Source organism: Nyctereutes procyonoides, unplaced genomic scaffold, assembly GCF_905146905.1.
Source record: "Nyctereutes procyonoides isolate TBG_1078 unplaced genomic scaffold, NYPRO_anot_genome, whole genome shotgun sequence".
NCBI lineage: Eukaryota > Metazoa > Chordata > Mammalia > Carnivora > Canidae > Nyctereutes > Nyctereutes procyonoides.
This window is the reverse complement of record NW_026575144.1, coordinates 7,029,959-7,054,762: the sequence shown is the minus strand read 5'-3', so window position 1 is coordinate 7,054,762 and position 24,804 is coordinate 7,029,959. Positions and strand designations below refer to the sequence as shown.

Here is a 24,804-nt window from a genome sequence, read left to right as displayed (position 1 = left end):
ACAGTAGTGGTCACCAGTGAACCCCGTGGATTCTGTTCACGGCTTTCACCCCCAGTTACCCACAACCAACCTGCGCCCTCCTGTGTTATTTGAGAGCAGATCTCAGACATTGGGTTATTTCTTAAGTTATTTCAGAATGCATCTCTCCAAGAAAAGGGCTCTTAAAGACATAATCACAAAACTTTACACACCTAAAAAAAGTGGTTAAGAATTCCTTAATATCATTGCCTAATAAATGTTGAAATTAAAAAAAAAAAAACTATGATACAACTATGATAGTAGAATCTATGTTCCAAAAGACAGGGACACAGAAGTTTTCAAAAGGTAAGGACAAAACAGGTATTAGAATTTTTTAAAATTTCCTTTTTAGAAAATAAGACACTATCCAATTACAAAAGCAATGCATGTTTCTTTTACCAAAGGAAAGGGATATTAGAAAATTAACATACCCATAAACTTAGCACCCAAGTATAACTACAACTAATGTTTTAGAAAATAGACTTTTAAACATATTTCCTAACGTAGATGTTATATATCAAAAATTGATTAAGAGGGTGCCTGGGTGGCTCAGTGGTTGAGACTCTGGTCATGATCCCCAGGTCCTGGGATGGAGTTTTACATCAGGCTCCCCACAGGTTGCCTACTTCTCCCTCTGCCTGTGTCTCTGCCTCTCGGTGTCTCTCATGAATAAATAAATTTTAAAATCTTAACCAAAAAGCTGATTAAGACTTTGCTTATAAAATATTTCTTGTAAATTTTAATTATAAATTATGGTTAAATACAACTTCTCTGAGGCATTCTGGAGCTGAATTTAGCTCTGATGCAGGCTTGTGCTGGACTTACAAAAGTACTAGAAGGTTCTTTTTAAGACAGTTGTTAATCAGATAATCAAGCCCCTGGCTCAAAAGGATGCAGATTTTTCAGACAAGTTTTCATAAAATGAAAGTATAATTTTCTGGCTACCTAATATATATATATACACACACACACACACACAAAAAAAAAAAAAAGCAAGAGAGAAAGCATGCTTTTTGTGTGTTTCAGTGCTGATTAACATATTTGAAAATATTTGAGCTACCTCCCGAACAGGATCTTCTAAGACAAAAGGACTTCCTTTCATCCACACTTAAATAAACTTCTGTTTTTAAAGGTATTAGTTACCAGTTCTGTCATGGCAGATGGGATAGGAAATGTTTCCTCCACAGCAATAATCTTAATTTGTTCTCGGACCCAAAGAATTCCTTTGAAATGCACATAAAAGCATTGTCCAATCACTATGAGAGACAACAGTGAAAGTGTGGTGACAAAACCAAAATTGTTCCACATGTAGCCTCCCAATGGCCTTTGGGTGAAAGATGCTAACCAAACATTTTCATGGTGAGCGGTCAATTCACTCATTTGTCTATCAGGGACACCTGCATGAGGTTTCTCTTCGATCTAGAAGCACCATCCTAGAGAGCCATATTAAAGTGATTACACAATTAGAAAAGTCTATTGGTACCAATTACTCTAAAAGTCTCCAGATGGAGATCCATTCTTCCACAATGGGTGGCAGAAAACATGAGCCTTCCACAAAGGACTGGTTGAAATCCTTAAGGCAAGCCTAGGGGGTGAGCACCACACGGTGGTGGCAGCCCTTCTTCCTCGCAGCTGTCCCAGCTCTCCAACCAGCCCAAAACACGGGAGGGCTGCCAGGGTATTCTGCACAAAAGGGCATGTTGTGACACCTGATGTCTGAAGTGAAAGACCACCTATCATACCACAGAACAGACATAGCTCTAGAACTTGCCAGAGATCTCAGCCTCAAACTCCCTGACATCATCTCCTTTCAAGAGCCTAAGAACCAGGAGGGGGGATGAGTGACTGTTTAATGAGGACAGACTTTGGTTTTCAAGAAGTCCTGGGGATGAATGCGTGGTGGTGGTTGCACATCTGTATGCTTTATGTCACTGAATTACACACTTAAAACTGGCTGGAACGGAAAATTTTATGTATATTTTGCTACAACGTATGCATGTATATGTGTATGTCTGTATAAATATATACAGCTGGGATTTGTAAGAGGTTGTCTCAGAGACATCCTAACCATTCATTTGTCCAGATTCTGCACGTCAGACCGTGAATGAGCTGGCCTCACCAAGAGCTCTCCCAACAGCACAATCACCCCTTAATATGATATCCTTTGTTTTCAAAGAGGGCAAACCTAGGACTTGGCTGCATGGACACTATTCCTACATATTATATACTACTTTTGGTAAAAACAATTTATTGCATTGTTCACTTCGTACCTTCTTCAATCTCTTAAGAAAAATCCAACATGTCCTTCGGATTTTAATATATGAAAATTTTTTCCTCCTGACGAAGTAAAACTATTATTTTTTTAGATATAACAATTATGAAAAAAATCACTATATTTCTCTAGGTTACAGCTTTATTTATAGGATGTTCAGAACTAAAATTTTTAAGTTCAAACATTCTTATGTCATGTATTATTGTAATTCACACATGGCTCTTATGTTATTTAGTGTCTTATTTTAAAGGACATCAGTGTCTTTGGGGAAAGGTGGGTTATAATAATAAAACTATGCAACCACTCACAATGAAGATGAGTCTTTATAGAGAAAAGGAGCATGATCTAGCTAGCTAGCATGATCTAGCTTGGGCAGCTTTTATAAATAATTTGGTAAAAGATTCTAAATACTAACAACCATTTAAGCTGAAAACAAACAATGTTTCTTGCAGGGCTAAAAATTGTACCACCTGATTACACTCTGAACCCAGAAAAACAAACCATAACTGCATCCCTATATTTCTAGAAGCAGCATGCAGAATAAGCAGTCTGGTACTGCCAAAGTGAGAGAGACACAAAGGTCAAACTAACCTTCTCCCCTTTTTTCCCTCTAAATCAGAATGCACATGAGTCAATAAAGCATTTCCACAAAAAATTCTACCATAAATCTCTGCTGGACAATAATGCCTGGCTACCTCTATTCTTCACATTTCAACACCTACCATCTAAATCAAATTTTCTGCAAGAGAGGAATAGTATCTTTATTTGGTAATTAGTTAAGAAAATGAGAATGAAAAAAAGATGGGATCCCAGTTGTCTGGACTACCGTATGGTTTTAACCCTAAAGTTTCTATCCCAGAGCTTCTGGCCTTCTCTTAAGGACTGTCTATGTTGGAAGATAAGAAAAGGATTTAGAAAGTTTTTTTTTTTTTTAAGTCTCAAGTATCCTTTTATTATAACCTCACTAAAATGTATTCTTCAATCAAATCAATGAATGGGATGGGTAGTGATGTCCCTGAACGGAAAAGAGGAAACACATATACTTTTCTTAGTCACCAGATGAAGTGGAATCACTCGTCCTCCTCCTGGCATAATTCTATACCTGCCCATGATCTTGGACAAGCTGTGGCATATAATGAAAACTTAATATCCTACTTATTCTAAAGTTCTTATTACATGACCCACAAAGTATTGGCCCTAAAACGAATTCTAATTTTTGTAATTTACTAGTAAGCTTTGAGGGGGAAAAAAGGAGCCTCTGAAATAGAAAAATCAAACCTTCCTATATGTTTTGCGTTGTGTGTTCTATGAACAATTAGTGATTAACATTAAGCTGTAATAGCTACTTGATGGGATGAGCACTGGGTGTTATTCTGTATGTTGGCAAATTGAACACCAATAAAAAAATAAATTTATTATTAAAAAAGCTGTAATAGCTGTCTGATATTTGTTTAGGAACATATTACTCCACTTATCTGAGCACACCATATTGGATGTAATTTTAACGACAGATCATAGATACCTACTATTTTCATCCCAAATTGACATTTCACTTTATATCCTCATACTTTAGTGCAAAAGACCCAATTCTGCTGCAAAAATGTTTATGCGTTCATTATAGATTCAATGTAGAAGAAGGAAGAAGTACCACATTTAGTGTTAATCCTCATATTTCCAAAACACTACATACAGCGATTACTCCTGTGCTAAGGCTTCAGGCTCATCAGCAACTTGGTGAGGTGCTCACAGTATAAAATATGTTCCCTTACCTAAGCAGATGAGTCTCAGAGCCAGTCTTTAGTATTACATCGCTGCCATCTTTACCTGGTATTTTTAATCTTCAAAGGACTTTAGCTACAACCTCATCAGCAAATGTTTCAAGCAAAGTGCTCTATCAAAGTCATTTCTTCCTAAAGAGGAAAACAGGCAGGGAAGATGTAAGGGAAGAAAAGATAAATTTACCTGCATCAATTTTCTGGAGAGCTCATTAGTGAGGAACTCTTCTTCTTTCTCATAATTTACAGCAAGGGTTTCTTTCTCCTTCTGCAAAGCCTGGATTTTCTTGAATAAAGTATTACTGATGAATTCTTCCTCTTGCTCAGCCCTGGCTTGCTGTTTAAGGGGAAAAAAATAAAGAGAGGAACAAAAACAGCAACAATATGTTAAAGAAACAGGAAATTTACAATTGAAATAGTTCTTATTTACAGAGAGGGCACCCATTTTAATGAGATTTCTATTTTTAACTGTGAACCAATGCACACTAAGATACATAAACCAGAGGGACTGAATAGCAACCCTAAAAGCAAATCTGGCTTTTTCCCCAAAGGGCCCCTGTACTACGTATGGCTCCTTTTCTTAAAGTGATGCTTCAAAGATATTAATAAAGATTGTTTTACAATTTTTTTAATCAATCCCAAGTCAATCACTAGACTACAGAGACCCTTCATATGGCAGACAGGTCCAATTCTGGGATATGGTCATCAATTCACTGTAACTCTCTGCAAGTCACTATATCCCAAAGGTTTATAGTTAAAATATATGGACAACATGTTTTACTGAAGCAGAGAAAGTAAAATCATGTCACCTCTTTCGGATGTTACTGAAAGGGTCTGAATATGCAATTTTAAAATCAATGCAGATATACAGGGATTCGTTTCCATGCTCAATGAATAGTCATTGTAAGGAAATATACCAAGCAGCTAAAAAGAATTGAGGTAGCAGGAATCCAACCAGTGAAAAGTAAGGGTGGATGAAAAGGCTTATTTTTTACTTTATTAACTTCCCACTGGGAATCTTTTGGAGGTGAGGGCAAGGACAGCCATTACTGAATTTTAAAAACAGAAGAAAAGAGGGTCAGGATAATTCAGTGGAGATGAAAATATTCTTCTGTAGCTTCCCCCACCAACCTACGTTTTAACAGAATAAACAGAAAAATCTAACCATCCTTGAAGGAAATTAATCTTTTTCAGAAAGAGGAAACTTGTTTCAACTCTACTCAAAGCACTTTTTAAACTGCATCATTTTGATGCGCTCATCCTAAGTAATGCACTCCTGTTTTATCAGCCAAGCTGAGGCAGAAAGAGCTCCATCAATTCCAAGCCTCTAGCACCTGTCACTTATAATAATAATACTAAAGCCAGAGGGCAGGAGACAAAAGGGCACCAGCACTAAATAATTACCACCTTGCTGTAAAACCTCTGACCAGCACTCCCAAGTCCAGAGGTTTAGATTTCTGTACCTAACTCTCTAGCTCCCCAGGGCCCGCACCCTCATAGCCATGGTTTCTGGGGAGTCCGTCCTCTGTGCTCTCTACCTCTGTGGCCAGAAGGAAGGACACCAGTCCTCAGAACTGCTTGTCAAGCAATTCTACAAAAGAGAGCCATGTATAGTGCTTGGGAGTGGCAGAGGCAGAAGCAGAGGCCCCCACCTCAGCTGAGGAGGGAGCCCGATGCAAGACTCAATCCCAGGACCCCAGGACCACAACCTGAGGCCAACGCAGACACTTAACCACTGAGCCACCCAGGCCCCCCACCCCCATGTAGTACTTCAACTGAAAAACAGAGCTACACAAAAGGTAGAAACTTTGGGAGAAGGTCCAGCACTCCCATTCTTTAAGAAACCATTTGGGATAAGCAAGGAGAACTGAGCACGTAGGAACACATCTCAGCAAATAAAGTTGTATTTCCATGCAAGAGCACCCAGGGAGAGGTCCCTAGGCTTCAGTGGCTCCCTCACACATGAGATTTTGTTATCCCTTCCTAGTGCTGAACTCCCCCCAGGGGTCCAGATAACCTGCTGAGGGGCAGTGCTTCCCCTCCCCACTGTCAAAGAATCCACGGCTCCCCTTTAAAACCCACAGACTTCCAGGTGTCATCCTAGTGCAACGGGCAGGAATCCAAAGTATTTATGGAGGCACACTTGACACATATATCCAAGCCCGCAATCTGTTCAAGCTACTTGTTTTTCTGGTTTTGACTGACAACGTCCTACATGATTTGATTTCTGATTATTCTAAAAGTTACAGAACAGAAAGGTAGAGAGGGGCTGTAATGCTTCTGCCAGTGATTCTGCACTTAATTATTCAAAGGGGTGATTGCCATAAATTATTTTCGTTGTCCAGCCAGACTCAACTTCTTTCACGTTGCCTCACACTCGGAATTTTAGACAAGTTGTATATTTGATCACAAGCAGTCAAGAAAGCCAGACTCAGACTCAGCAGAACACCCTCCCCTTTGCACTGGGGTGTGGAAGCAAGAAACTGGAAATAAGGGATAAGCCCTAAGTGTTTGTTCATGTAGCTTCCACCCCTGCCTCCCCCTTCATCGAACCATTAGGTTACAGGGACAACAGATTTCAGTGTAATATAAAACAGAACTCTGCGATAAAAAGTAGATTTGTGGTTGCCAGGGGCTGAGGGGGGGGGGTGAGTGGGGGAAGGGGGAGTGTGAGAGATGGGGACTGACTGCTAATGAGTCCAGGATTTCTTTTTGGGGTGATAAAAATGTTCTGAAATTAGTGCTAACGGTTTACACAACCTTGTGCATATACTAAAAATCAATGAGGTGTACACTTTAAAAGGGCGGATTTTATCATATGTGAATTATACCTCGATTAAGAAAAAGCACTCTGATAATTAGCAGGGTTTGTATTTCGCGGAGCACCTGGTTTCCTTTGCAATTCTTCCCAGAGAAAACAAGAAAAATTTTAAAAGGATGGGGGCGGGGAGGCGCTGAAGAGCACCAGATCTGCTCTGAAGTGCCTTCCCAAGTAAGTGACACATCACTGCTCGTGAGAGGCTGAGGCTTTAGCTAACAAAATTATTCACCATTTTAGAATAGCCACTTAATTCTAGGCAAAGCCCATTAATGGAAAATGCCGCTCTCAGGACCCCTGAATAACACGCGGAACTGCTCTGTGGAAGCTTGTCAAAGCCTCTCTAACTTCAGCAGGGGTGAACAGGCCCTCACACAGGCTTCATAAAAGGCCTCCTTTGGCTGAAGTTTTTGCCACTTTTTAGTTTGAACCCGGGGCTGTTTGTTATTCTGCCTCCAGCGGAATGTGACATCCAGAGGAAAACCACTGGGAGGACAAAATTCCAGGTCCCCAAAATGTAAAACCTAGTTCACCCTTTTGCTAACTGGTCACAGATCATTGTAGGAATTAACATACAAACGAGGACAAAAGATAAGATTCTGCATCCAATATAGCCTCAGAGAAAATTTCCTAAAAGATTAGACAGAGTGTACTGACAACCAGGGCTAAACTTGATTATCAGACTCTGAACTGATCGCCACACAAAGCTACTCCCCTCATCCGGCCCCCCACAGCTTTCTCCCAGGCCATGTGCATCACGGGCCCAATTTCAGTCTTAGTCCTGGCCTTTTTTCCCCTAACTCTAAGACAAGTCTTTTATTTAAGCTGTAAGCAAATTATCATTCCAATTTGCCCCCCACCCCCACCCCAAAAGAAGCCAAGAGCCAGGTCGACAGTGGCCCTAGGAGCAAAGAAGCCAGCCCCAGGCACCATTTGCCAGCACTGGCAGTTAGAAAAACAAGTGGACAGAGCAAAGATGAAACGAGCTATCATTTAAAAATCTCATCAGTTTGATCAGTCTAGTTCCCTTTTTATCTGAAATGCTTGAAAATTTCAGCACACCTAAACACATCCAAACTCAAAAATAAAATTATTTCAAAAGCTAAATAAATGAATCATGGTTCACTGTAACTTGAAAATGTGAACAAAAAATTAGGAATGCTTTGAAAGAGGAAAACGTGTGTTCTGCCTATGTCTGTAGAGCTGAAGATTGGTAAATCTGGGGAAGATTTTTTTAAATATCCATAATTATATTTGTATATTCAATATGTTCTAGATGCTGTGTTCAGAAATTCAGTGACTCTGGTATAACCGTACTCACCTAGTAGTATCAGCTATTTTTGCCCCTCCCCTAGCAGAAATCGTCTGAGGTCTATAAATACGAGGACTAGAGCAAAAAGCATCTCTCCATCACTCCACATCCTATCAAAAATCCAACATTAAAAAAGGGGGGGGGGACAGTAATAGGAATAGGACAGGAGAAATTTACCAAGTACTCTGGCAAAAATAAACACCAGCCAAATTCTTAGAAAAATTATTGTTTCCTGAGTCACCACATATTTAGGCAACCATATTCTAACTGAGCACAATTTTCTGTGAATAAAGACAACACAGCTTCACTCTGACCCACTGCTATGATGACCAGGGCACAAATTTGACAGGAGATTCCAATGTGAATCCAGCAGTATTTTGAAGATCAGTGGGTAGAGAAAGAATTCAAAAACTCTCAACAGCAGCACTCACTGCTGATGAGAAAATTCAAGTGCCAAAACCAAAATCATGTAGGATGATGCAATTCATGATCTGTCAAGCATTAAGGAAAAAAAAAGTTTTCCAGAGCAGGCAATATTTCATAGCAGCCATAGGTAAAAAATATAATCAAGAGAAGATACGAGGGATCCCTGGGTGGCGCAGCGGTTTGGCTCCTGCCTTTGGCCCAGGGCACGATCCTGGAGACCCGGGATCGAATCCCACGTCGGGCTCCCGGTGCATGGAGCCTGCTTCTCCCTCTGCCTGTGTCTCTGCCTCTCTCTCTCTCATTCTATGTGACTATCATAAATAAATAAAAATTAAAAAAAAGAGAGAAGATACGAGTGGCCACCAAGATAACACACTGGCATTTGTTTTTAAAAATTACTTTTGATTGCTGACTTGTTTTAATAACAAAAAAAAATCATAAAAGATTACCTTGAAGCTCTCATGCTTACGAGTTCAGGCAAGCTCTATTTATTATTTTAATTATTTACATTTAGGAATTTATTTAAATATATTATTTAAATTCACTATTATGTTGCCTAGTCACTTACAATCCATATTCTAATGATTTCAACATCTCAGTTTGAAATAGCATTAGAAACCAAATTGTTACAGTAGCAGGAACCACCTAACACGAAACCAGGCAAGCAAATGAAACTCCCGTGCTTTCTCCACTGTCACTGACTAGGTTCACCACAGCTTATGTGCACTGGCCACGGAGATGCTCAGAGTTCAACAGAACCCATGCCTGATGGCTGGTGCCTCTTGGGGGAAGTCTCCTGATCATCAGTCATACCAATGGGTTTATGAACACAAACCACTGCCCACTGTGGTCCTGCATGGTCTGTTTAACATTTAAGTACCAATACTACAGGGGTGGGCAGTAGCTGACACAGAAGATAAGCCCATTAAGTACCTTCATTTCTTTGATTAGAAGAACTAGAGACATGATTTCAATTACATGCATGAGAATCAGAATTTTCCATGTAGTCTGTGGAAGCGCTAGGTTACTTTGTGTTTCCTCCACATACTGCATGCTAGGCTTATGGCAAAAACAATAATCAGTAAATTAAAGCACTTATTTATTCCATTCCAGTACTGCCAGCAAATTACTGAGTGTGAGTATACAGGGATCAGAACAGAATCATTGTGAGCCCTTGCAACTGTGCTATTCTGCCCCAGATACTATACCTAGGCCATTTGCAGGACTGCAGGGCAAGAGAGAAACAGCCAGAAAGGGTAACTTGCAGGACCAGAAGAGCTCAGAGAATCTCAAGGTTAAGACTAACTCCAACAGCTACCAAGTTTCATCAACCTGCTGTACCTGTCAAACCAGCTTCAGTGAAAGACAGGTCTTTACCACTCTGGTGTCAGACTGCCTCCTTCACAAGATGCCCACCTCCAGCAGTGTGACCCTGACAAGCGATGTGACCTCTCTGAATCACTGCCTTCTCCTCTGTAAAGTGAAAGTAATGGTACCTCCCTCTGGGTTGGAGTGAAGATAAACCCATATAATTCACAGAAAGCTGAGCATAGTATCTTGCATAAGGAAGCATTCAAAAGATGGTTGCCAAAAGGCCTGGGAAGAAGCATGTAAAGGCGGATTAATGAGAAAACAGCAAAGTCTTATGGAGCCTCCCCTCATTTAACTAAAAGTTGAAAAGGACATAATTATGGCACATCCATAGAAACACATAGAACCATATATATATATATGGTTTGCACTTACTCTCATGAAAAGATATCCAACAACAAATGATTAACTCAAATACCAAAACTGAATGTTTATATCAAAAGTAGAAGGATCCTATGCCGGGTTTCCACAGAAAAATCACACACCAAGGACACAATGCCGTATGAATAAATGAACAGAAACAATCTACTTACAATTCCACACGTACACACTAACTACCCCACCTTCAGGACCAGCAAAGGCTTCAGATATTCAAATTCTCATTAACTCTAAAATAATTTTATCTGAAACATTAAAAAGAAATAAAACATGGTGAATGAGCAACAAGAAAATAGATCAGGCAGGTTTGAAAAAGAAAACAGAACTTTTTGAAAGAAATGTTTAAATTCAGCATGCATTTTGTATTTCAATAGCAAATTTGACACAGCTGAATAGCAAAGACTGAAAGAAAGAAGAATTAATCCAGAATGTAGACCAAAGAAACAAGAAAATGGAAAATGGGAAGGATATCAATAGAGACAGGAAGGAAATGAAAAATTTGACATACATCTCACTAAAGATTAAGAGGAAGAAAACATTTGAAGATGATGGCTTCAAATGGTGTATCTCAGAAATACCATCTGAGAATTTCCCAGAATCTAATGAAAGATGTGAATCTATAGATACAAAAAGCAACCAAGAATTGGTACCTGGACACATTTTAACCCAACTGTACATCATTAAGACAAAATCTTAAAAATAGTCTAAAGAAAAAACAGATGATCCATAAAGAAACAAACAGACTGACAATCAATTCCCAACATCAACAAGGAAAGGAGACAACAGAATATTCTCAAAATGCTAAGACAAAACAACTGGCAAACTATACTAAGATATCAAGAAAAACGGTCTTTGAAGAAAGAAACAAAGACCACATTTCTAACATAAACCAAAACTGAGTTTATCACCAATAGACCTACACTAAGAAGGCGTCTACAGGATGGATTATTCCAGAAGAAATGTCTACAATGCACAAAAAACTGATGAGCAAACAAACTGATAAAAATGAAGGATAAGGGATCCCTGGGTGGCACAGCAGTTTAGCGCCTGCCTTTGGCCCAGGGCGCGATCCTGGAGACCCGGGATCGAATCCCACGTCGGGCTCCCGGTGCATGGAGCCTGCTTCTCCCTCTGCCTGTGTCTCTGCCTCTCTCTCTCTCTCACTGTGTGCCTATCATAAATAAATAAAAAGTAAAAAAATAAATGAAGGATAATCTCAACAAAGATAACATCTAGTCTGTGAGATGAAAATGTCAGTGAGCCCTCTTGCTCAACAACAGACCCCAATCCTTAAAACCAGAAAGAGACAAGCCCACTTAACTCATGCTCTAAGAATGAGTGTTTATTTATCACACTTTCTTTAGGCACTAAAGATGTTCTGTAGTGTGTGAACATTCTAACCTCCAGACTAGAAATGTATGCCTAGAAGACAACACCCCACCAAATTTCCTTCCTTGCCCAGGATCATGGGTTGCACCAATACCAACCCCCACCTATGACCATGAGTTCCCTGGTGGCTCTCTTGAGGACCCCTCTGAACCCCTCCAATTAAACTCCAGGAGTCTACCTTGTGTGAGGTCAGTTGTTAAGGCTTGTTGATCCTGCCACCTCCCCACCGCTGCCAGCACCCAAAATAAATTTCTCCCTTTCTGTTTTCCAAATCCCTCTTGAGTTACTGGCTTCTCTTGCAACAAGTTTATCCAGTAACAGTGTTGGCAAACCCAGCCAGGGCCCCCTCGGGACTGCCTGGGTGGAGCAGGTGGCCACCGCAGGATGCCAGGACTCACTTGCTCTTTCCTGAGCTGGTGGCTGCGCTAGATCATCCAGAAACAAAAATACTGAACTAGCACTAAAATACTAAGTAGTAATAGTGTCAAAGGGGATGGTGAGAAAACATTTTAAGGTCCTCATATTTTAAATGTGCAAGGTAAAATTTCAAGGATAACTAGTATATGAATAGAAATGGAGAAATTCTAAACCAGTAGAAAAAATACTTAAAAAGGTCCGAAAGAAAGAAAAAGATGGTAGAAAGAAGGACTCTATATCAGTAAATCATAATAAACACAAGTAGACTAACCTAGACAGATTGTGAGATTGGGGAGAGGGTGGAGAAGCGACGAGAAGCGACGCCTAAAACATATTAAAGTTTTAAGTACAGAGGTGAAAAAAGATACACCATACAAACAATAACCCACCCCCCAAACTGGGGGAATACAAGGCTATATTAATATCTGTCTTAAACAGATTTTGTAACAAAACACATTTTTAGGAAGTTCTAGCAAGCACAGAAAAAATAGATAAAAATTCAAAGTATGATAATTAGTAAAAAAGAAAACAAAACTATCATTATTGGCAGCATTATTTAAAAACTATAAAACTCGGGGCATCTGGATGGCTCAGTCGGTTAAGTATCTGACTCTTGATTTCAGCTCACATTATGATCTCAGGGTCCTGGCATCCAGCCCCGCATCATGTTCCATGCACAGCAGGGAGTCTGCTTGAGGATCTTCCCTTTCCCCTTGCCCTTCCTCCTGCTCCTACACATCCTCTCTCTCTCAAATAAATAAATAATCTTAAAAAAAAAAAAAGAAAGAAAAAAAGAAACTATAAAACTCTCCTGGAAATTCAAGTAATTAAAAGAAAGATAAAGACCATGGATTTTGTATGTACCAGCCATAAACAGAACACACATTTCAAAAAGATATTATTTAATACAGTCATGAAAATTTTAAGGCACCTAAGAATACATCAGCCAAAAGATATCAAAGATCTCTATGAAGAAAAGAAGTCTGAACTGAAATATAATCAATGAAGAAAAATACATGAATAGATATACAAAATTTACTACTGTAGAGATGTCAATTCTTTCCTAATCACCCATGAATTCAATGCAATTTAATTAAAATATCAATGGGGTTTTTTGAGAAACCTGACAAGCTGATTCTAAAATTTGTCTTAAAGCACAAGGGCCAAAAAGCAGCAGACCTCCCGAAGAATATCAGGAAGAAACCTGCCCTACACAGAAAGAGACTCACTATAAACCTCGAGCAATTCCATCATACACTGCTGTGGGAGTGCAGAGTGCTGCTATCATTTACAACACAGTCTGGATGATTCCCAAAGGGGAACCTCAAGTCACCATACTACTCAAACCACTCCTAGGTAAATACCCAAGAAAACCGAAAACTTTTCTTCATGCAAAACCTCGTATACAAATGCCCCAAGAAGCATTATCATTAGGGCCTAAAAGTGGCACTAACCCAAATGTTCGTCAGCTGATGAACAGAAACAAAATGTGGTCTGGCCATACAAAAATAAAGTCCTGACAGTACAGCATGGATGAACTTTGAAAATATCCTTCCTAGTAAAAGAAACCAGACAAAAAAGGCCACAGAATGTATGGTTCCATTTACATGGAATGTCCAAATTAGGCAAATCCGAAGGGATGGAAAGTACATTAGTGGATGATGAGGGCTGAATGTGGGGGAAATAAGAAATGACCACTAAAAGTATGACCTTTCTTTCTGGGGTGATAATAATGCTCTGTAATTAAACTGTGGTGATTGTTACCTCATTTTACTAAAAAACAACTGAATGTATATTTTAAAAGAGTGAATGTTCTGGTATGTGAATTAGATCTCAATTTTAAAAGGGAGCTGGGTGGCTTAAGCCACTCGGGGAGATACAACAAACCCTTCAGTCCCCAGGGCCCAGGCCAAGAGCCCCAGCTTCAAGAGGAGGGCAGACGCCAAACCAGCACTGGTCTGTGTGTGTATGGACCCGGGAAGCCAGACGGGGGTCCTTCCCCCAGGACTCAAGCAAAGATCCACAGCCTCTGGGGAAAGGGCGGGAAACTCTGTCCTGAAGACCCACAGAAGAGATTTAAGTCAGAGAACATGGTGTCTCTATGGCCCAGGCACACAAACCCAAGACTAGACCAGATGAATGGGAGAACTACCTTCCTCTACAAGGAGCCTGGGAATGAGCAACAATCACAGTGATCTAGGCTCAATCAAGAGGGATCCCTGGGTGGCGCAGCGGTTTGGCGCCTGCCTTTGGCCCAGGGCGCGATCCTGGAGACCCAGGATCGAATCCCACATCGGGCTCCCGGTGCATGGAGCCTGCTTCTCCCTCTGCCTATGTCTCTGCGCCTCTCTCTCTCTCTCCCTCTGTGACTATCATAAATTAAAAAAAAAAAAAAACATATATAGGCTCAATCAAGAAAGGGCAAAGGCATAAAGATTCTGGTAGCCCAGGCCCTGGAACTTGCTAAAAGCTGAGAAGGCAGAGCAAGAACATAAGGAAAATGGAGTGCCACAGGCCCCACTCTATATATAAGGTACTGGAGGGATTTGAAGCTTGTGGAAAAATGATAAACCACCACCAACAAAACTCAAATCCAGTTCAACGACTGATTAGACAGACTCAGTCTCACATTGATGGCCCAACAGAAGAGACATACTCATTTCTGGTCATAGTATTATTCATCTCAGTCTTCGCTATACAATGTCTGTAGTCAGTCAAAAGTAACAGAAAAGTGAGGGGGTGCCTGGCTGGCTCAATTGGAAGAGTGTAGGACTCTTGATCTCAGGGTTCTAAGTTCAAACCCCATGCTGGGTGTAGAGATTCCTTTAAAAATAATAAAAGCAAAAACATCCTATTTGAGTAGGATAAAGGAGGTTTCTTTCCCCCTTCTTTAGTATGGAGTCAATTCAAGGCATAGTTTTCACAAGTTTATTTGGTATTTCCTCATCTTCCCTCACAGAATTATTTATCTCCTTACCAAATTGGTAGTACACTCAAAGTACTCTAAAGGCCCTACCCCAGTATAGCAAAATACCCAAACAATCCTTTCCCCAAAAGCAATCACACCCCCAAAATCAGCTACCTTCCTTTCCTTATAAAACAAAGTTATGAGCACCTAGCAGCCCTTTCAAGTGGCAATTGAAAAGCAATCAGACTAACCTAAATTATACTAAAATGTGAAAGACTATTTTCGCAAGCCTGATGATTTCTTATGAGGACAGGAGGGCATAATAGGATCCCTGGCTGAGTGTCTTCATTCTATTGGTTATCTATCACTATGTAACAAACCACCCCAAAATGTAATGCCTATAAAAAACAATGAACTATTTGACCTCATTCTACAGGCATTCCCTTGGCTAGTTTCACTGAGCTCACTCATACTACTGCATTCAGCTGGAAGTTCAGTTGAGCTTGTATGATCCAAGATCAAGGGAGTAGGAAAAAGTTTTCATTTCTTAATGAGAGAAGCAGTAAAATGCTACTCAATCAGGACACTTCTCTTTTTCAAAGTTTCTTCCCTTCTTGTGAAGACACACATTTCCTAAAATCTCTAAATGATGAGCATGAGAGAGGAACAACTCTAGAATTTGATTAATACTTTAGGTCAGTATGAGGAGGAAGACCACCTGCATTGTTAATGAAAATGAACCTATTAACTATGGTCAGAAGCTTTTTTTTTTTCTTTTTTTTGGATCATACGATGAGCAATTCCTACCACTAAAACTCATTTCCTCACCTATTGACAGCACTAGATGTAGAGTCTCACAGTGGAAATAACAACGTTTCCCAATTATAAACACAGGCATTGGTCCTGCGATATCATGAAAGGTAACCTCCTCGGATCTTTATGCAATATATAAAAAGAGATCAGACAACAACTGTGCCTAAGAGTCTCAAGGCACACACATCTGTAAGAACTGTCATAAACTGGATAGACTAAAGACACAAAGAGAGAAATGAGCACATCAGTGTTCTGTGTTTGTGATTCTCATCACTCATTAACTTAAATGCATCATCTTCTTCACCTTGATGATATTACTACCTCCAGGGTACATCTCAGCTCAGAAGCCATGGGGAAAGTTAAATATCCATTGCTCTTGGAAGATGTGCTCTTAAAACAGAAGCTTCTAGGGGCACCTGGCTGGCTCTGTCAGTAAGGCATGTGACTCTCGATCTCGGGGTTATAAATTCAAGCCCCACGCTGGGTACAGTGATTACTTTTTAAAAATAAAAGTACCCTAAAAAAAAAATACCCTAAAAAAAAACTGGGCAGCCCGGGTGGCTCAGCGGTTTAGCGCCGCCTTCGGTCCAGGGCCTGATCTTGGAGACTGGGATTGAGTCCCGCGTTGGGCTCCCTGCATGGAGCCTGCTTCTCCCTCTGCCTGTGTCTCTGCGTCTCTCTCTGTGTCTCTCATGAATAAATAAATAAAATCTAAAAAAAAAAAAAAAAAAAACTGAGGCCTCTACCATTTTTTCACAAGAAAACCACTAATGCCACACCCTTTATACCTCTACCTATCCCCAAACACCTCCAAGTTTCCAGACTTGGTGCTGGGACACTAACAGAGATCAGGAAAACAGGAATATGAAATCTCTACAGCTCGACAAGATTGGAAAATGAGCATTACTACTCAGTTGCCCACTGTGCAGAGCAAAGGAATCCAGCAAGCACGGACTACTCCAAATGATCAATAGGGGGAGCTGTGGTACAGTGACCCCAGTGAAACAGGAAGGCAGGCCAAACAGAAAAGACAGGAATCCTTCCTCCCCAAAAGGTACTTTGATGACAGAAGCATCGTGAAGAAAATTAGGAATGACAAAACCAAAACTCGAGGAAATATTTAATAATCTCACTGGTCATTTTCACCCTAGAGGAAGAGTTGACGGCAAACAATTATTATTCCAGATTGAATGCTGGTCAGGCACCATTCACAATGTGCCTAACTCATAGCTTCCCTAACCAGGAACCCTGCATTATTAACCATGTCCCCCCTATTTCTGACGTGGGCAGGGGTGCATCTCAGCACTACACCCAGGAGGCATCCCTTGTCAATAATAGGCTTCCCCCTCAATAAGTTCCCAACCAGAAGAGCTGACAAGTAGAAGCAGCAACTACAGTGATTAGATCTTTTAAATGTAACTTAATACATATGATAGAGAACCTCCTACATGGCAAGCACTATGCGGATATGGCAGTGAATATCACTGACATTGCTCCTGCCCTGAAGGGGTATATAATCCTCCTAGCAATTAAAGGAAAGTAACATCATTAATCTGTACACTTAGCTGTTGGCCTTGGAGTGATCTTGGCTGTATAAAACAGCCTGAAGAATCAAGGGATTTAAAATGAGATTAAGCGGCACAGAAGAAAAAGGTAAGTATTTTATCCACCACAGTAACAGAAGAAATGGTCCAGCACACAAGCACTCAAACAACTGCTGAATAATATAAACATAAACAAATATACAACTGTTATAGTATATACAAATATACATATGTGTGTTTTTATAAAAGAATCATTAACTCTATGGACTCTATTTCCAAACTATATGATAAAAGTATTGATTATATTTCTGGCACAGGAGGCTCCTTCCACACATCTCATTTGATCAATATATGGGCTTCACACATTTCAGCCACATATAAAAATAAGAGCTGAGGGCAGCTCAGGTGGCTCAAGGGTTTAGCGCTGCCTTCAGCCCAGAGTGTGATCCTGGAGACCTGGGATGGAGTCCCATGTCGGGCTCCCTGCATGGAGCCTGCTTCTCCCTCTGCCTGTGTCTCTGCCTCTCTCTGTGTGTCTCTCATGAATAAATGAATAAAATCTTAAAAAAAAAAAAAATAAAGAGCTGAGAGAGGTCAAGCAACTTGCCCAAGGACCCAAGCTACTAAGTATCAGGGCTGCAATTCAAACCTAAGCCCTGGACTAGCTCCAAAGTTCCTAAGTCCTTTTATGGCCTACTCTACCATTTCAAATAACAAGGTCTTCCCCTAGTATGAAGGATGTAGCATGATGCTCCAGAAAGAAGCCAAATCCACTAGCTCACCTTAAAGCTAACAGGTACTGTTGCACAGTGCCTGAGCATGGCAAAGCAGCTCATCTGCCAGAGGGGATACCCTGTAATTTCTTTTCCCGAACAAAGTAACTGTTGGATGACTGACAGGTAATCTTTAAGAACTGCACAAGAGCCACTTTTTTGCTACCACTACTACCACTGCTCCAAATGGGAGACCACCTATTTCCTGATGGTGTGTGACACTGTTGTTCCCAGGCATCCTGACAGCACACTCTGGCAAGTCAGCTTTACTCCACATGCTCTTCTCTCCTGCTCTTGCAGAGTGAATAGAGGTGTATCTGTCAGGTTGAGGGAAGACAGGTCAAAGAAACCATGAGAGCAGGTCTGACACAAGCAAGCCAGTCAAGATTTGGATTCAAGTCCATCAGGAAACTGCAGGATAAGGAAGTTACATTCTCTTGTGTGTAAAAGAGCTAACGTATAGTAGGCCTAACCACTTTCTTTGAAAGGCTGCTTACAAAGCTTAGTCCTTGACTGGGAATCTGAATATGGGAAAGGTTCCCACCACCCTGATTAAAGGGGCTCATTGTGTCAAAACTTTACAAACAAAATGTTCTCCTTTGGGAGTCTAGGATTTTGGTATATGCTAAGCAGAGGGTGCCTTTCATGGTCAGTCCCAGTGAAACCATGGGTGCTGAGTCTCTACTGAGCTTCCCTGATGGACATTTCACATGTGTTGTCATCACAACCTGTTGCCAGGGGGAAGTAAGTACATCCTGTAGGACTAGTGTAAGAGAACTCTTACAAGCTCATGCTCCCTCCAGACTTCGAGCTGGGTACCTTTGCTCTGTGTTGATTTTGCTTTGTAGCCTCTGGCTATAATAAATCTCAGCCATGATCATCACCACATATGGATGATGTGAGTTCTCCAGGGGGTGGTCTTGGTGACCCTTGACTCACCCTGTATCCAGCAAGAATGCCCTTTCATCTAGCTTTCAAAAACCATGAGAGCCAAAGAAAGGAGCACACTTCACACCCATCACATCCTAATGATTTCAGTGTAGGGGTATAAGGTATAACCCAAAGTCTGAATTTAAGTGGCACCCTAAGAGGCCATGAGACTACTAAGCCAGAAAAATCTCCCCAGATCTCCAGGTTCTTAACCAACTACCTACTCACCAGCTTCAACTGGAGATCATGAAGGAGCCTCAAACGTAACCAACATCAAACACATCTTGAGTAAACCTTGGTTTTTCTATGCCTTGCAGCCTTGTGCCCATTCGAGCCATCGGAACACCTTGTCTTTAACTGAAATAGATCTAGAATGTTTCTTTCAATTCTTCTCCTTGCCTCTGTTCTAGCCACCACCATTTTATATCCAGCTGACAACAGCTACCCAGACAGCCCTGATTTTTCCCCTCTTGCTCTCATACAATCTATGAGATGCTCCCTTCTGCATCCAAAAGTGACTTTAGAGGCAGAAAACTAACCACTTCACTGTCCTACATCAAGCCCTCCAGTGCCTTAGATACTCAGAAATGCTGACTCCTTCCTGCCATCTACCAACCCTTCATGATGGAGTCTCTGCCTGCCTCTGCCTGCCTCTTCCCGCCGTGCTCATGGCATGCCAGCTACACCAGCACATCTACCCCCACACATGTCAAACACATAATTCCTGTGTGGGACCTGGGCCCTAGCTAGACCTTCCACTGCATGGCAGGCTGGCTACCTGGGCCCTGCCACCAAGTCTACAGACAGCCCTCAGTCATCCATCCCATGGCTTCCCTTCCATCAGAGGACACATTCCCCCTCGAATGTTTCTGTGGGGTTGTTTTTACTTCTCTGTCTCCCTATCACTCCTCACCAGCACGTGGGTTTAGGAAGTAGAGCAGATCTGCTGGTGGCTGTTGCGGCTTCGGAGTCTAGAACCGTGCCTGGTGTATGGCAAGCACTCAAATACTAGACACACAGGCACTCTCTGAGAGGCAAGGAAAGCCTTCCCTTAATCTCTGAGCCTTTCCCACTTTGCTCTTCTGCTGGTTAGCTGATGGTCAAAGCACTGTGTCAGGTTCTTGTGACAGAAAAATGAGTAAAGTTCTGTCACTGCCCTTGGCACAGCTAGTCCAGGACTTCCAGATCCACCACAGCCTCTCCCACCCTATGTCAGCTTCCACGGATGCCAGCAATATCACAACACAGCCCTATCTATACTTGGTAGCTCTGACTTCCATTCTTCCTTCCTATCACCAATGCCACATAATGCTCACAAGTAGCCAAGGAAAGTGACTCACCTCTAGGCTGAACCTTCTTTCTCCTTCTCCTGTCCACAACAGGATCCCCTCATGCTCTATCTGGACTCATGACCACCCAGTTGGACTGCATTTCCCTACCTCCTTGCCAGCGAGGTGACCCTTGAGATCAGTATCTGGTCTAGAGGAGGTGAACAGAGGAAGGAAGCAGTGTCAGACTCTGGAGTCACATCTTTTAAAAGGAAGCATCAGGGATGCCTGGGTGATTCAGTTGGTTAAGTGTCTGCCTTCAGCTCAGGTCATGATCCCAGGGGTCCTGGGACAGAGCCCCTCATCGGGCTTCCTGCTCAGCAGGGAGCCTGCCTCTCCCTCTACCTCTGGCTGCTGCTCCCCCTGCTTGTGCTCTTCTGTCAAATAAATAAATAAGGGATCCCTGAGTGGCTCAGCGGTTTAGCGCTTGCCTTCAGCCCAGGGCATGATCCCAGAATCCCGGGATCGAGTCCCGCATTAGGTTCCCTACATGGAGCATGCTTCTCCCTCTGACTGTGTCTCTGCCCGCCCCCTCTGTGTGTGTGTGTCTCTCATGAATAAATAAAATCTTTAAAAATAAATAAATTTTAAAAATAAAATGTTAAAAAAAAAAAGAAGCATCGTCACCCATGTTCCTCCTTCCCACAGGCTGACAGCTGGCGGTTATGAAGCATAGAGGCAGCTAACCCCACAACAAGATGGTACAGCTGTGAGATGCAAGATCCTAGGCCAGCGAACATCACAGAGCCTGGAACTGGTGAGAGATAGTGAAAGACTCAGAGCCACCATATTTTGGGTCTCCCTTTCAGCAGTTTAGCTTCTGTCCTAGTACAATTCCTGAGATGAAAATTCATCAGTATAAGAAAGGCAGAAATAAGTTTAGAAATTAAAAGCTCCCCCAAGATACAGTAAGTTAAAATTGCAAAAGGCAAGAAGAGTATGTGTATTATGATCCCATTAGTAAAGTTTTATTAATAAGGATAAATGCATTCATCTAGTAATAAATTAAAATTACATGTTTATTATATTGTATAAATGTATATAAGGATCATGCATATAAATCCCTGTAAATATTTTAAAAATTAATAGAACTGCACCCAAGAAATGCTAATAGTGCCTCTGGAGTTAAGGGCTAATTTGTCACAAAACATCCACAATGTTGAGAATGCTGCCTTGTGCATACTAAGTTCTATAAATATGAATATTCGCTTTGCATCTGTGTGTGTAGATGCGCATGCGCGCACACACACACATACACAACACGCACACCCCCCTGAGGACTGCCTTGCCTACAAACCCAAAATCAAGATTACATTAGCATCACCTAATATTCATTTTTTTAAAAAAAGTTAAAAAGGTAAATGCCCAATGCCAGCCCCCCCTCTCGACACAGCAGGGCAGCTCTGGGGTGTGGGGCCCAAGGCTCCTGACCAGGCCAGCTGGTGAGCCAGAAACCAGTGCGCTAGCACTCAGGAGGCTGGGGCTCTGGTCCTGGCTATGCTGTGAACTCCTTGGCAAGCTTCCCTCTGCCCTAAGCCCACATTTCTTTCTCTATACAATGTGAGATAATCCAAAGTCCCTTATGATGACACAGCAACTGACAAAAATCAGCTACATTATCCAGAACTCTAGGGAAAACCTTTTGTCATCAGAGGACACTGAGGCTAGTCCATGGGAAGTGGGAATGAGAACCCAAATATCGCTATTCCCCATTCAGTGCTCTTCCTACATCCTCCTCCTCCTGCCTCCAGAGGCAGTGGGGTCTCCTCCAAACTCAGTGGACAACTAGCAGCAGAAAGGCACAGGACTCTGATTAAATATAAGGGGATACAATTCTCCCCCCAAAAGTAAAAGGCCCAGGGACTTAGGGGAGAGAAAGGCTAGGGGTGGGGAGTGGGGGTGAAAAAAGAAACATTACAAAAGAGTAGAAGTCTCCCAGGAAAATAAGTAGTCTATTAGGCAAAGCACTGCTAACACTGTTATCTATACCTTCCAGAGTCGGCCTATACATTTGAGAAAACTGGTTCATATTATAGGCACACTGTATCCCTCTACCCCACTTACTATATATATCCTAAGTATTCTCTGTAATTCAATTTCCTCCAATGATTTTTGATATCAGAAGTATCCTATCTCGCTGATGTGCCCAATCTCCCTGACGCTCCAGATGATTCCAATACTTCCACTGTAAGAACTGTTACAGAGAACATGCTTGAACAGTATCTGATACTACACTAGGTGGACACTCCTTCCAGCAGATTCTGCAACGCTGGGTTTCAGTATGGAGTTAAGATATTGGCATTTAAAGCAAACAGCAAAAATAAATAATAAATAAATAAATAAATAAATAAATAAATAAATAAATAAATAAATAAATAAATAAATAAATAAAGCAAACAGCTTTAGACATTCTTCAAAGCTACAAAGCTTTGTCTGCCTCCCATGCAGCTGCAGATGAGAAAGTGGTAGCCAATTCACTCCGCCATTCATCATCTGCTTGGTGGTACAAATGTATTTGGGGGTTTGGCTCCCACACTGACTTTCTATGGAGGCCAACTCCTCTTAAGAGCAGAAAGGCGTGATACTTTGGCTACAATGGAAGACTGGCTTTGTGATTTGTGGGCTGATGTACGAAAATTCTGTTTTTCTGTGAGGGAGGAGAGAGAGACAGTTTAACTGCTAGCAAGGGTTTACTGTTCAACATAAAATTTCTATTTCGGTTGCACATAGGGTTACAGGGGTCAAACTACATTACCTCCTTGACATCCAGGTCTAAGTCTGTTTTGTTGGGCCAAAGATGTAACTTTTGAGTAGCACACAAGTAGTAACTTTCCCCGGACAGAACTTCTAAGAAAGCTCACTAACCTGCTGTTAGGAATGAAGGTGAAAACCCAGCATAGGTCCTCGATCTTTTAAACAGAACTCCAAAATCCAAGAGTCTGCAAACCAAAAGCTGCAACCATTGGGCAGGAAGCCCAGCAGCCTGAACTGCATTGGCCTGGTGGCAAAGCCTGATTTAAAATGACACAAGGCAGTGTGCGGCTTTATCATCGCACTCAGTGTGATGGAACACACGTTCTGCCGATGTGTTTGCTGATGGACTGTTGTTCCAACCCATTCAGAGGTGTTACATGTGGCATGCGTCCAGCAATGCCTTTCCATACCCCACCCCATCATGAGCTGAATTGTGCCCTCCCTGCCCCCCACCCCGCCAAAGTTGTGTTGAAGTCCTTTCTCCAAAGTACCTGTGAATGTGACCTTATTTGGAAATAGGGTCTTTGCAGTTAAAATCAGATTAAGAGGAGGTCATTAGGGTGGACCCTAATCCAATAGGACTGGCGTCCTTATGAGAAGGGAAAACACAGACAGAACAAGGATGTGACTGCAGAGGCAGAGACTGAAACATAACACCTGAAGCCAAAGGAACACCTGGAACCCCCAGAAGCTTCCAGAAGCTGGCAGAGGCAGGGCAGGCCCCTCTCCTGCAGGCTTCCCATAGAGCACAGCCCTGCAACATCTTAGCTTCAGACTTTCAGCCTCTAGAATGTGAGAGAATAAATTTCTGTTGTTTTAAGCAACCAAGTTGGTAGTGCTTTGTTACAGCAGCCTTGGGAAACAAATACATCTCTGTCGTCACCACCAAAAAAATCTTAATTCTGAAACACATCTGGCTCCATGGACAAGAGACTGGGGGACTGTATTTTAAGGTGCCATTTTATTCTGCTCATTTCAAAGTAACTCTAGGTTTCACTCACTGTTTCTGGCAACTGGGATTTATATAAATATGTGAAGATTTTGTAATAAACTGTTTTGTATTAGAAGGGGGAGAGGAAGAAGCAGAAACAGAATACATAGGACACGTATTTAGCCTTCAAAATTAGGAAGACAGAACAGTTAAAAGCATCCAAATGTATCTTAAATGCTTTTTGCAAAAATAAATGTTTCCGATTTCAGTGCTATTGAGGCAGTATTACATTTAAACACAAAACAGCTGTCAACATCCAAAATGCTGCAAAATTAACCATGGTTACTAATTCAGACAGAGAACTATTGATATTTAATACTGGAAAAAAGGTAAAAGAAGAGTTACAGTAAAGTGTATGTGCATGAATGTGTGTGTGTGTGATAAGTGTATATACTCATTTCCTTTACTCATTTATCTAGCAAATATATGCCAATAAATGTGTATGACATGTGCCAGAAGGCACAGGGAATGTAAAGCTATAATGAGAGACAGAACCTTACACTCTAGAAGGAATGCAACAAAGGAACAAATTGGTCTCCTCCCAGTTCTGAAAATTTGTCTTTGGCTCTAAACCTAAACTTGCCTTC

The 24,804-nt window shown here is 41.4% G+C and overlaps 1 protein-coding gene across 1 annotated transcript in view; it reads right to left on the bottom strand.

Moving 5' to 3' along the window:
* Nucleotides 1–24,804, bottom strand: part of CCDC6 (coiled-coil domain containing 6) — a 111,742-nt gene that overhangs the window by 53,812 nt on the left and 33,126 nt on the right. Inside the window, exon 2 of the mRNA XM_055308837.1 lies at nucleotides 4,253–4,402. Within this exon, the coding sequence (XP_055164812.1) occupies nucleotides 4,253–4,402 (150 nt within the window). The remainder of the gene's footprint in view (nucleotides 1–4,252; nucleotides 4,403–24,804) is intronic.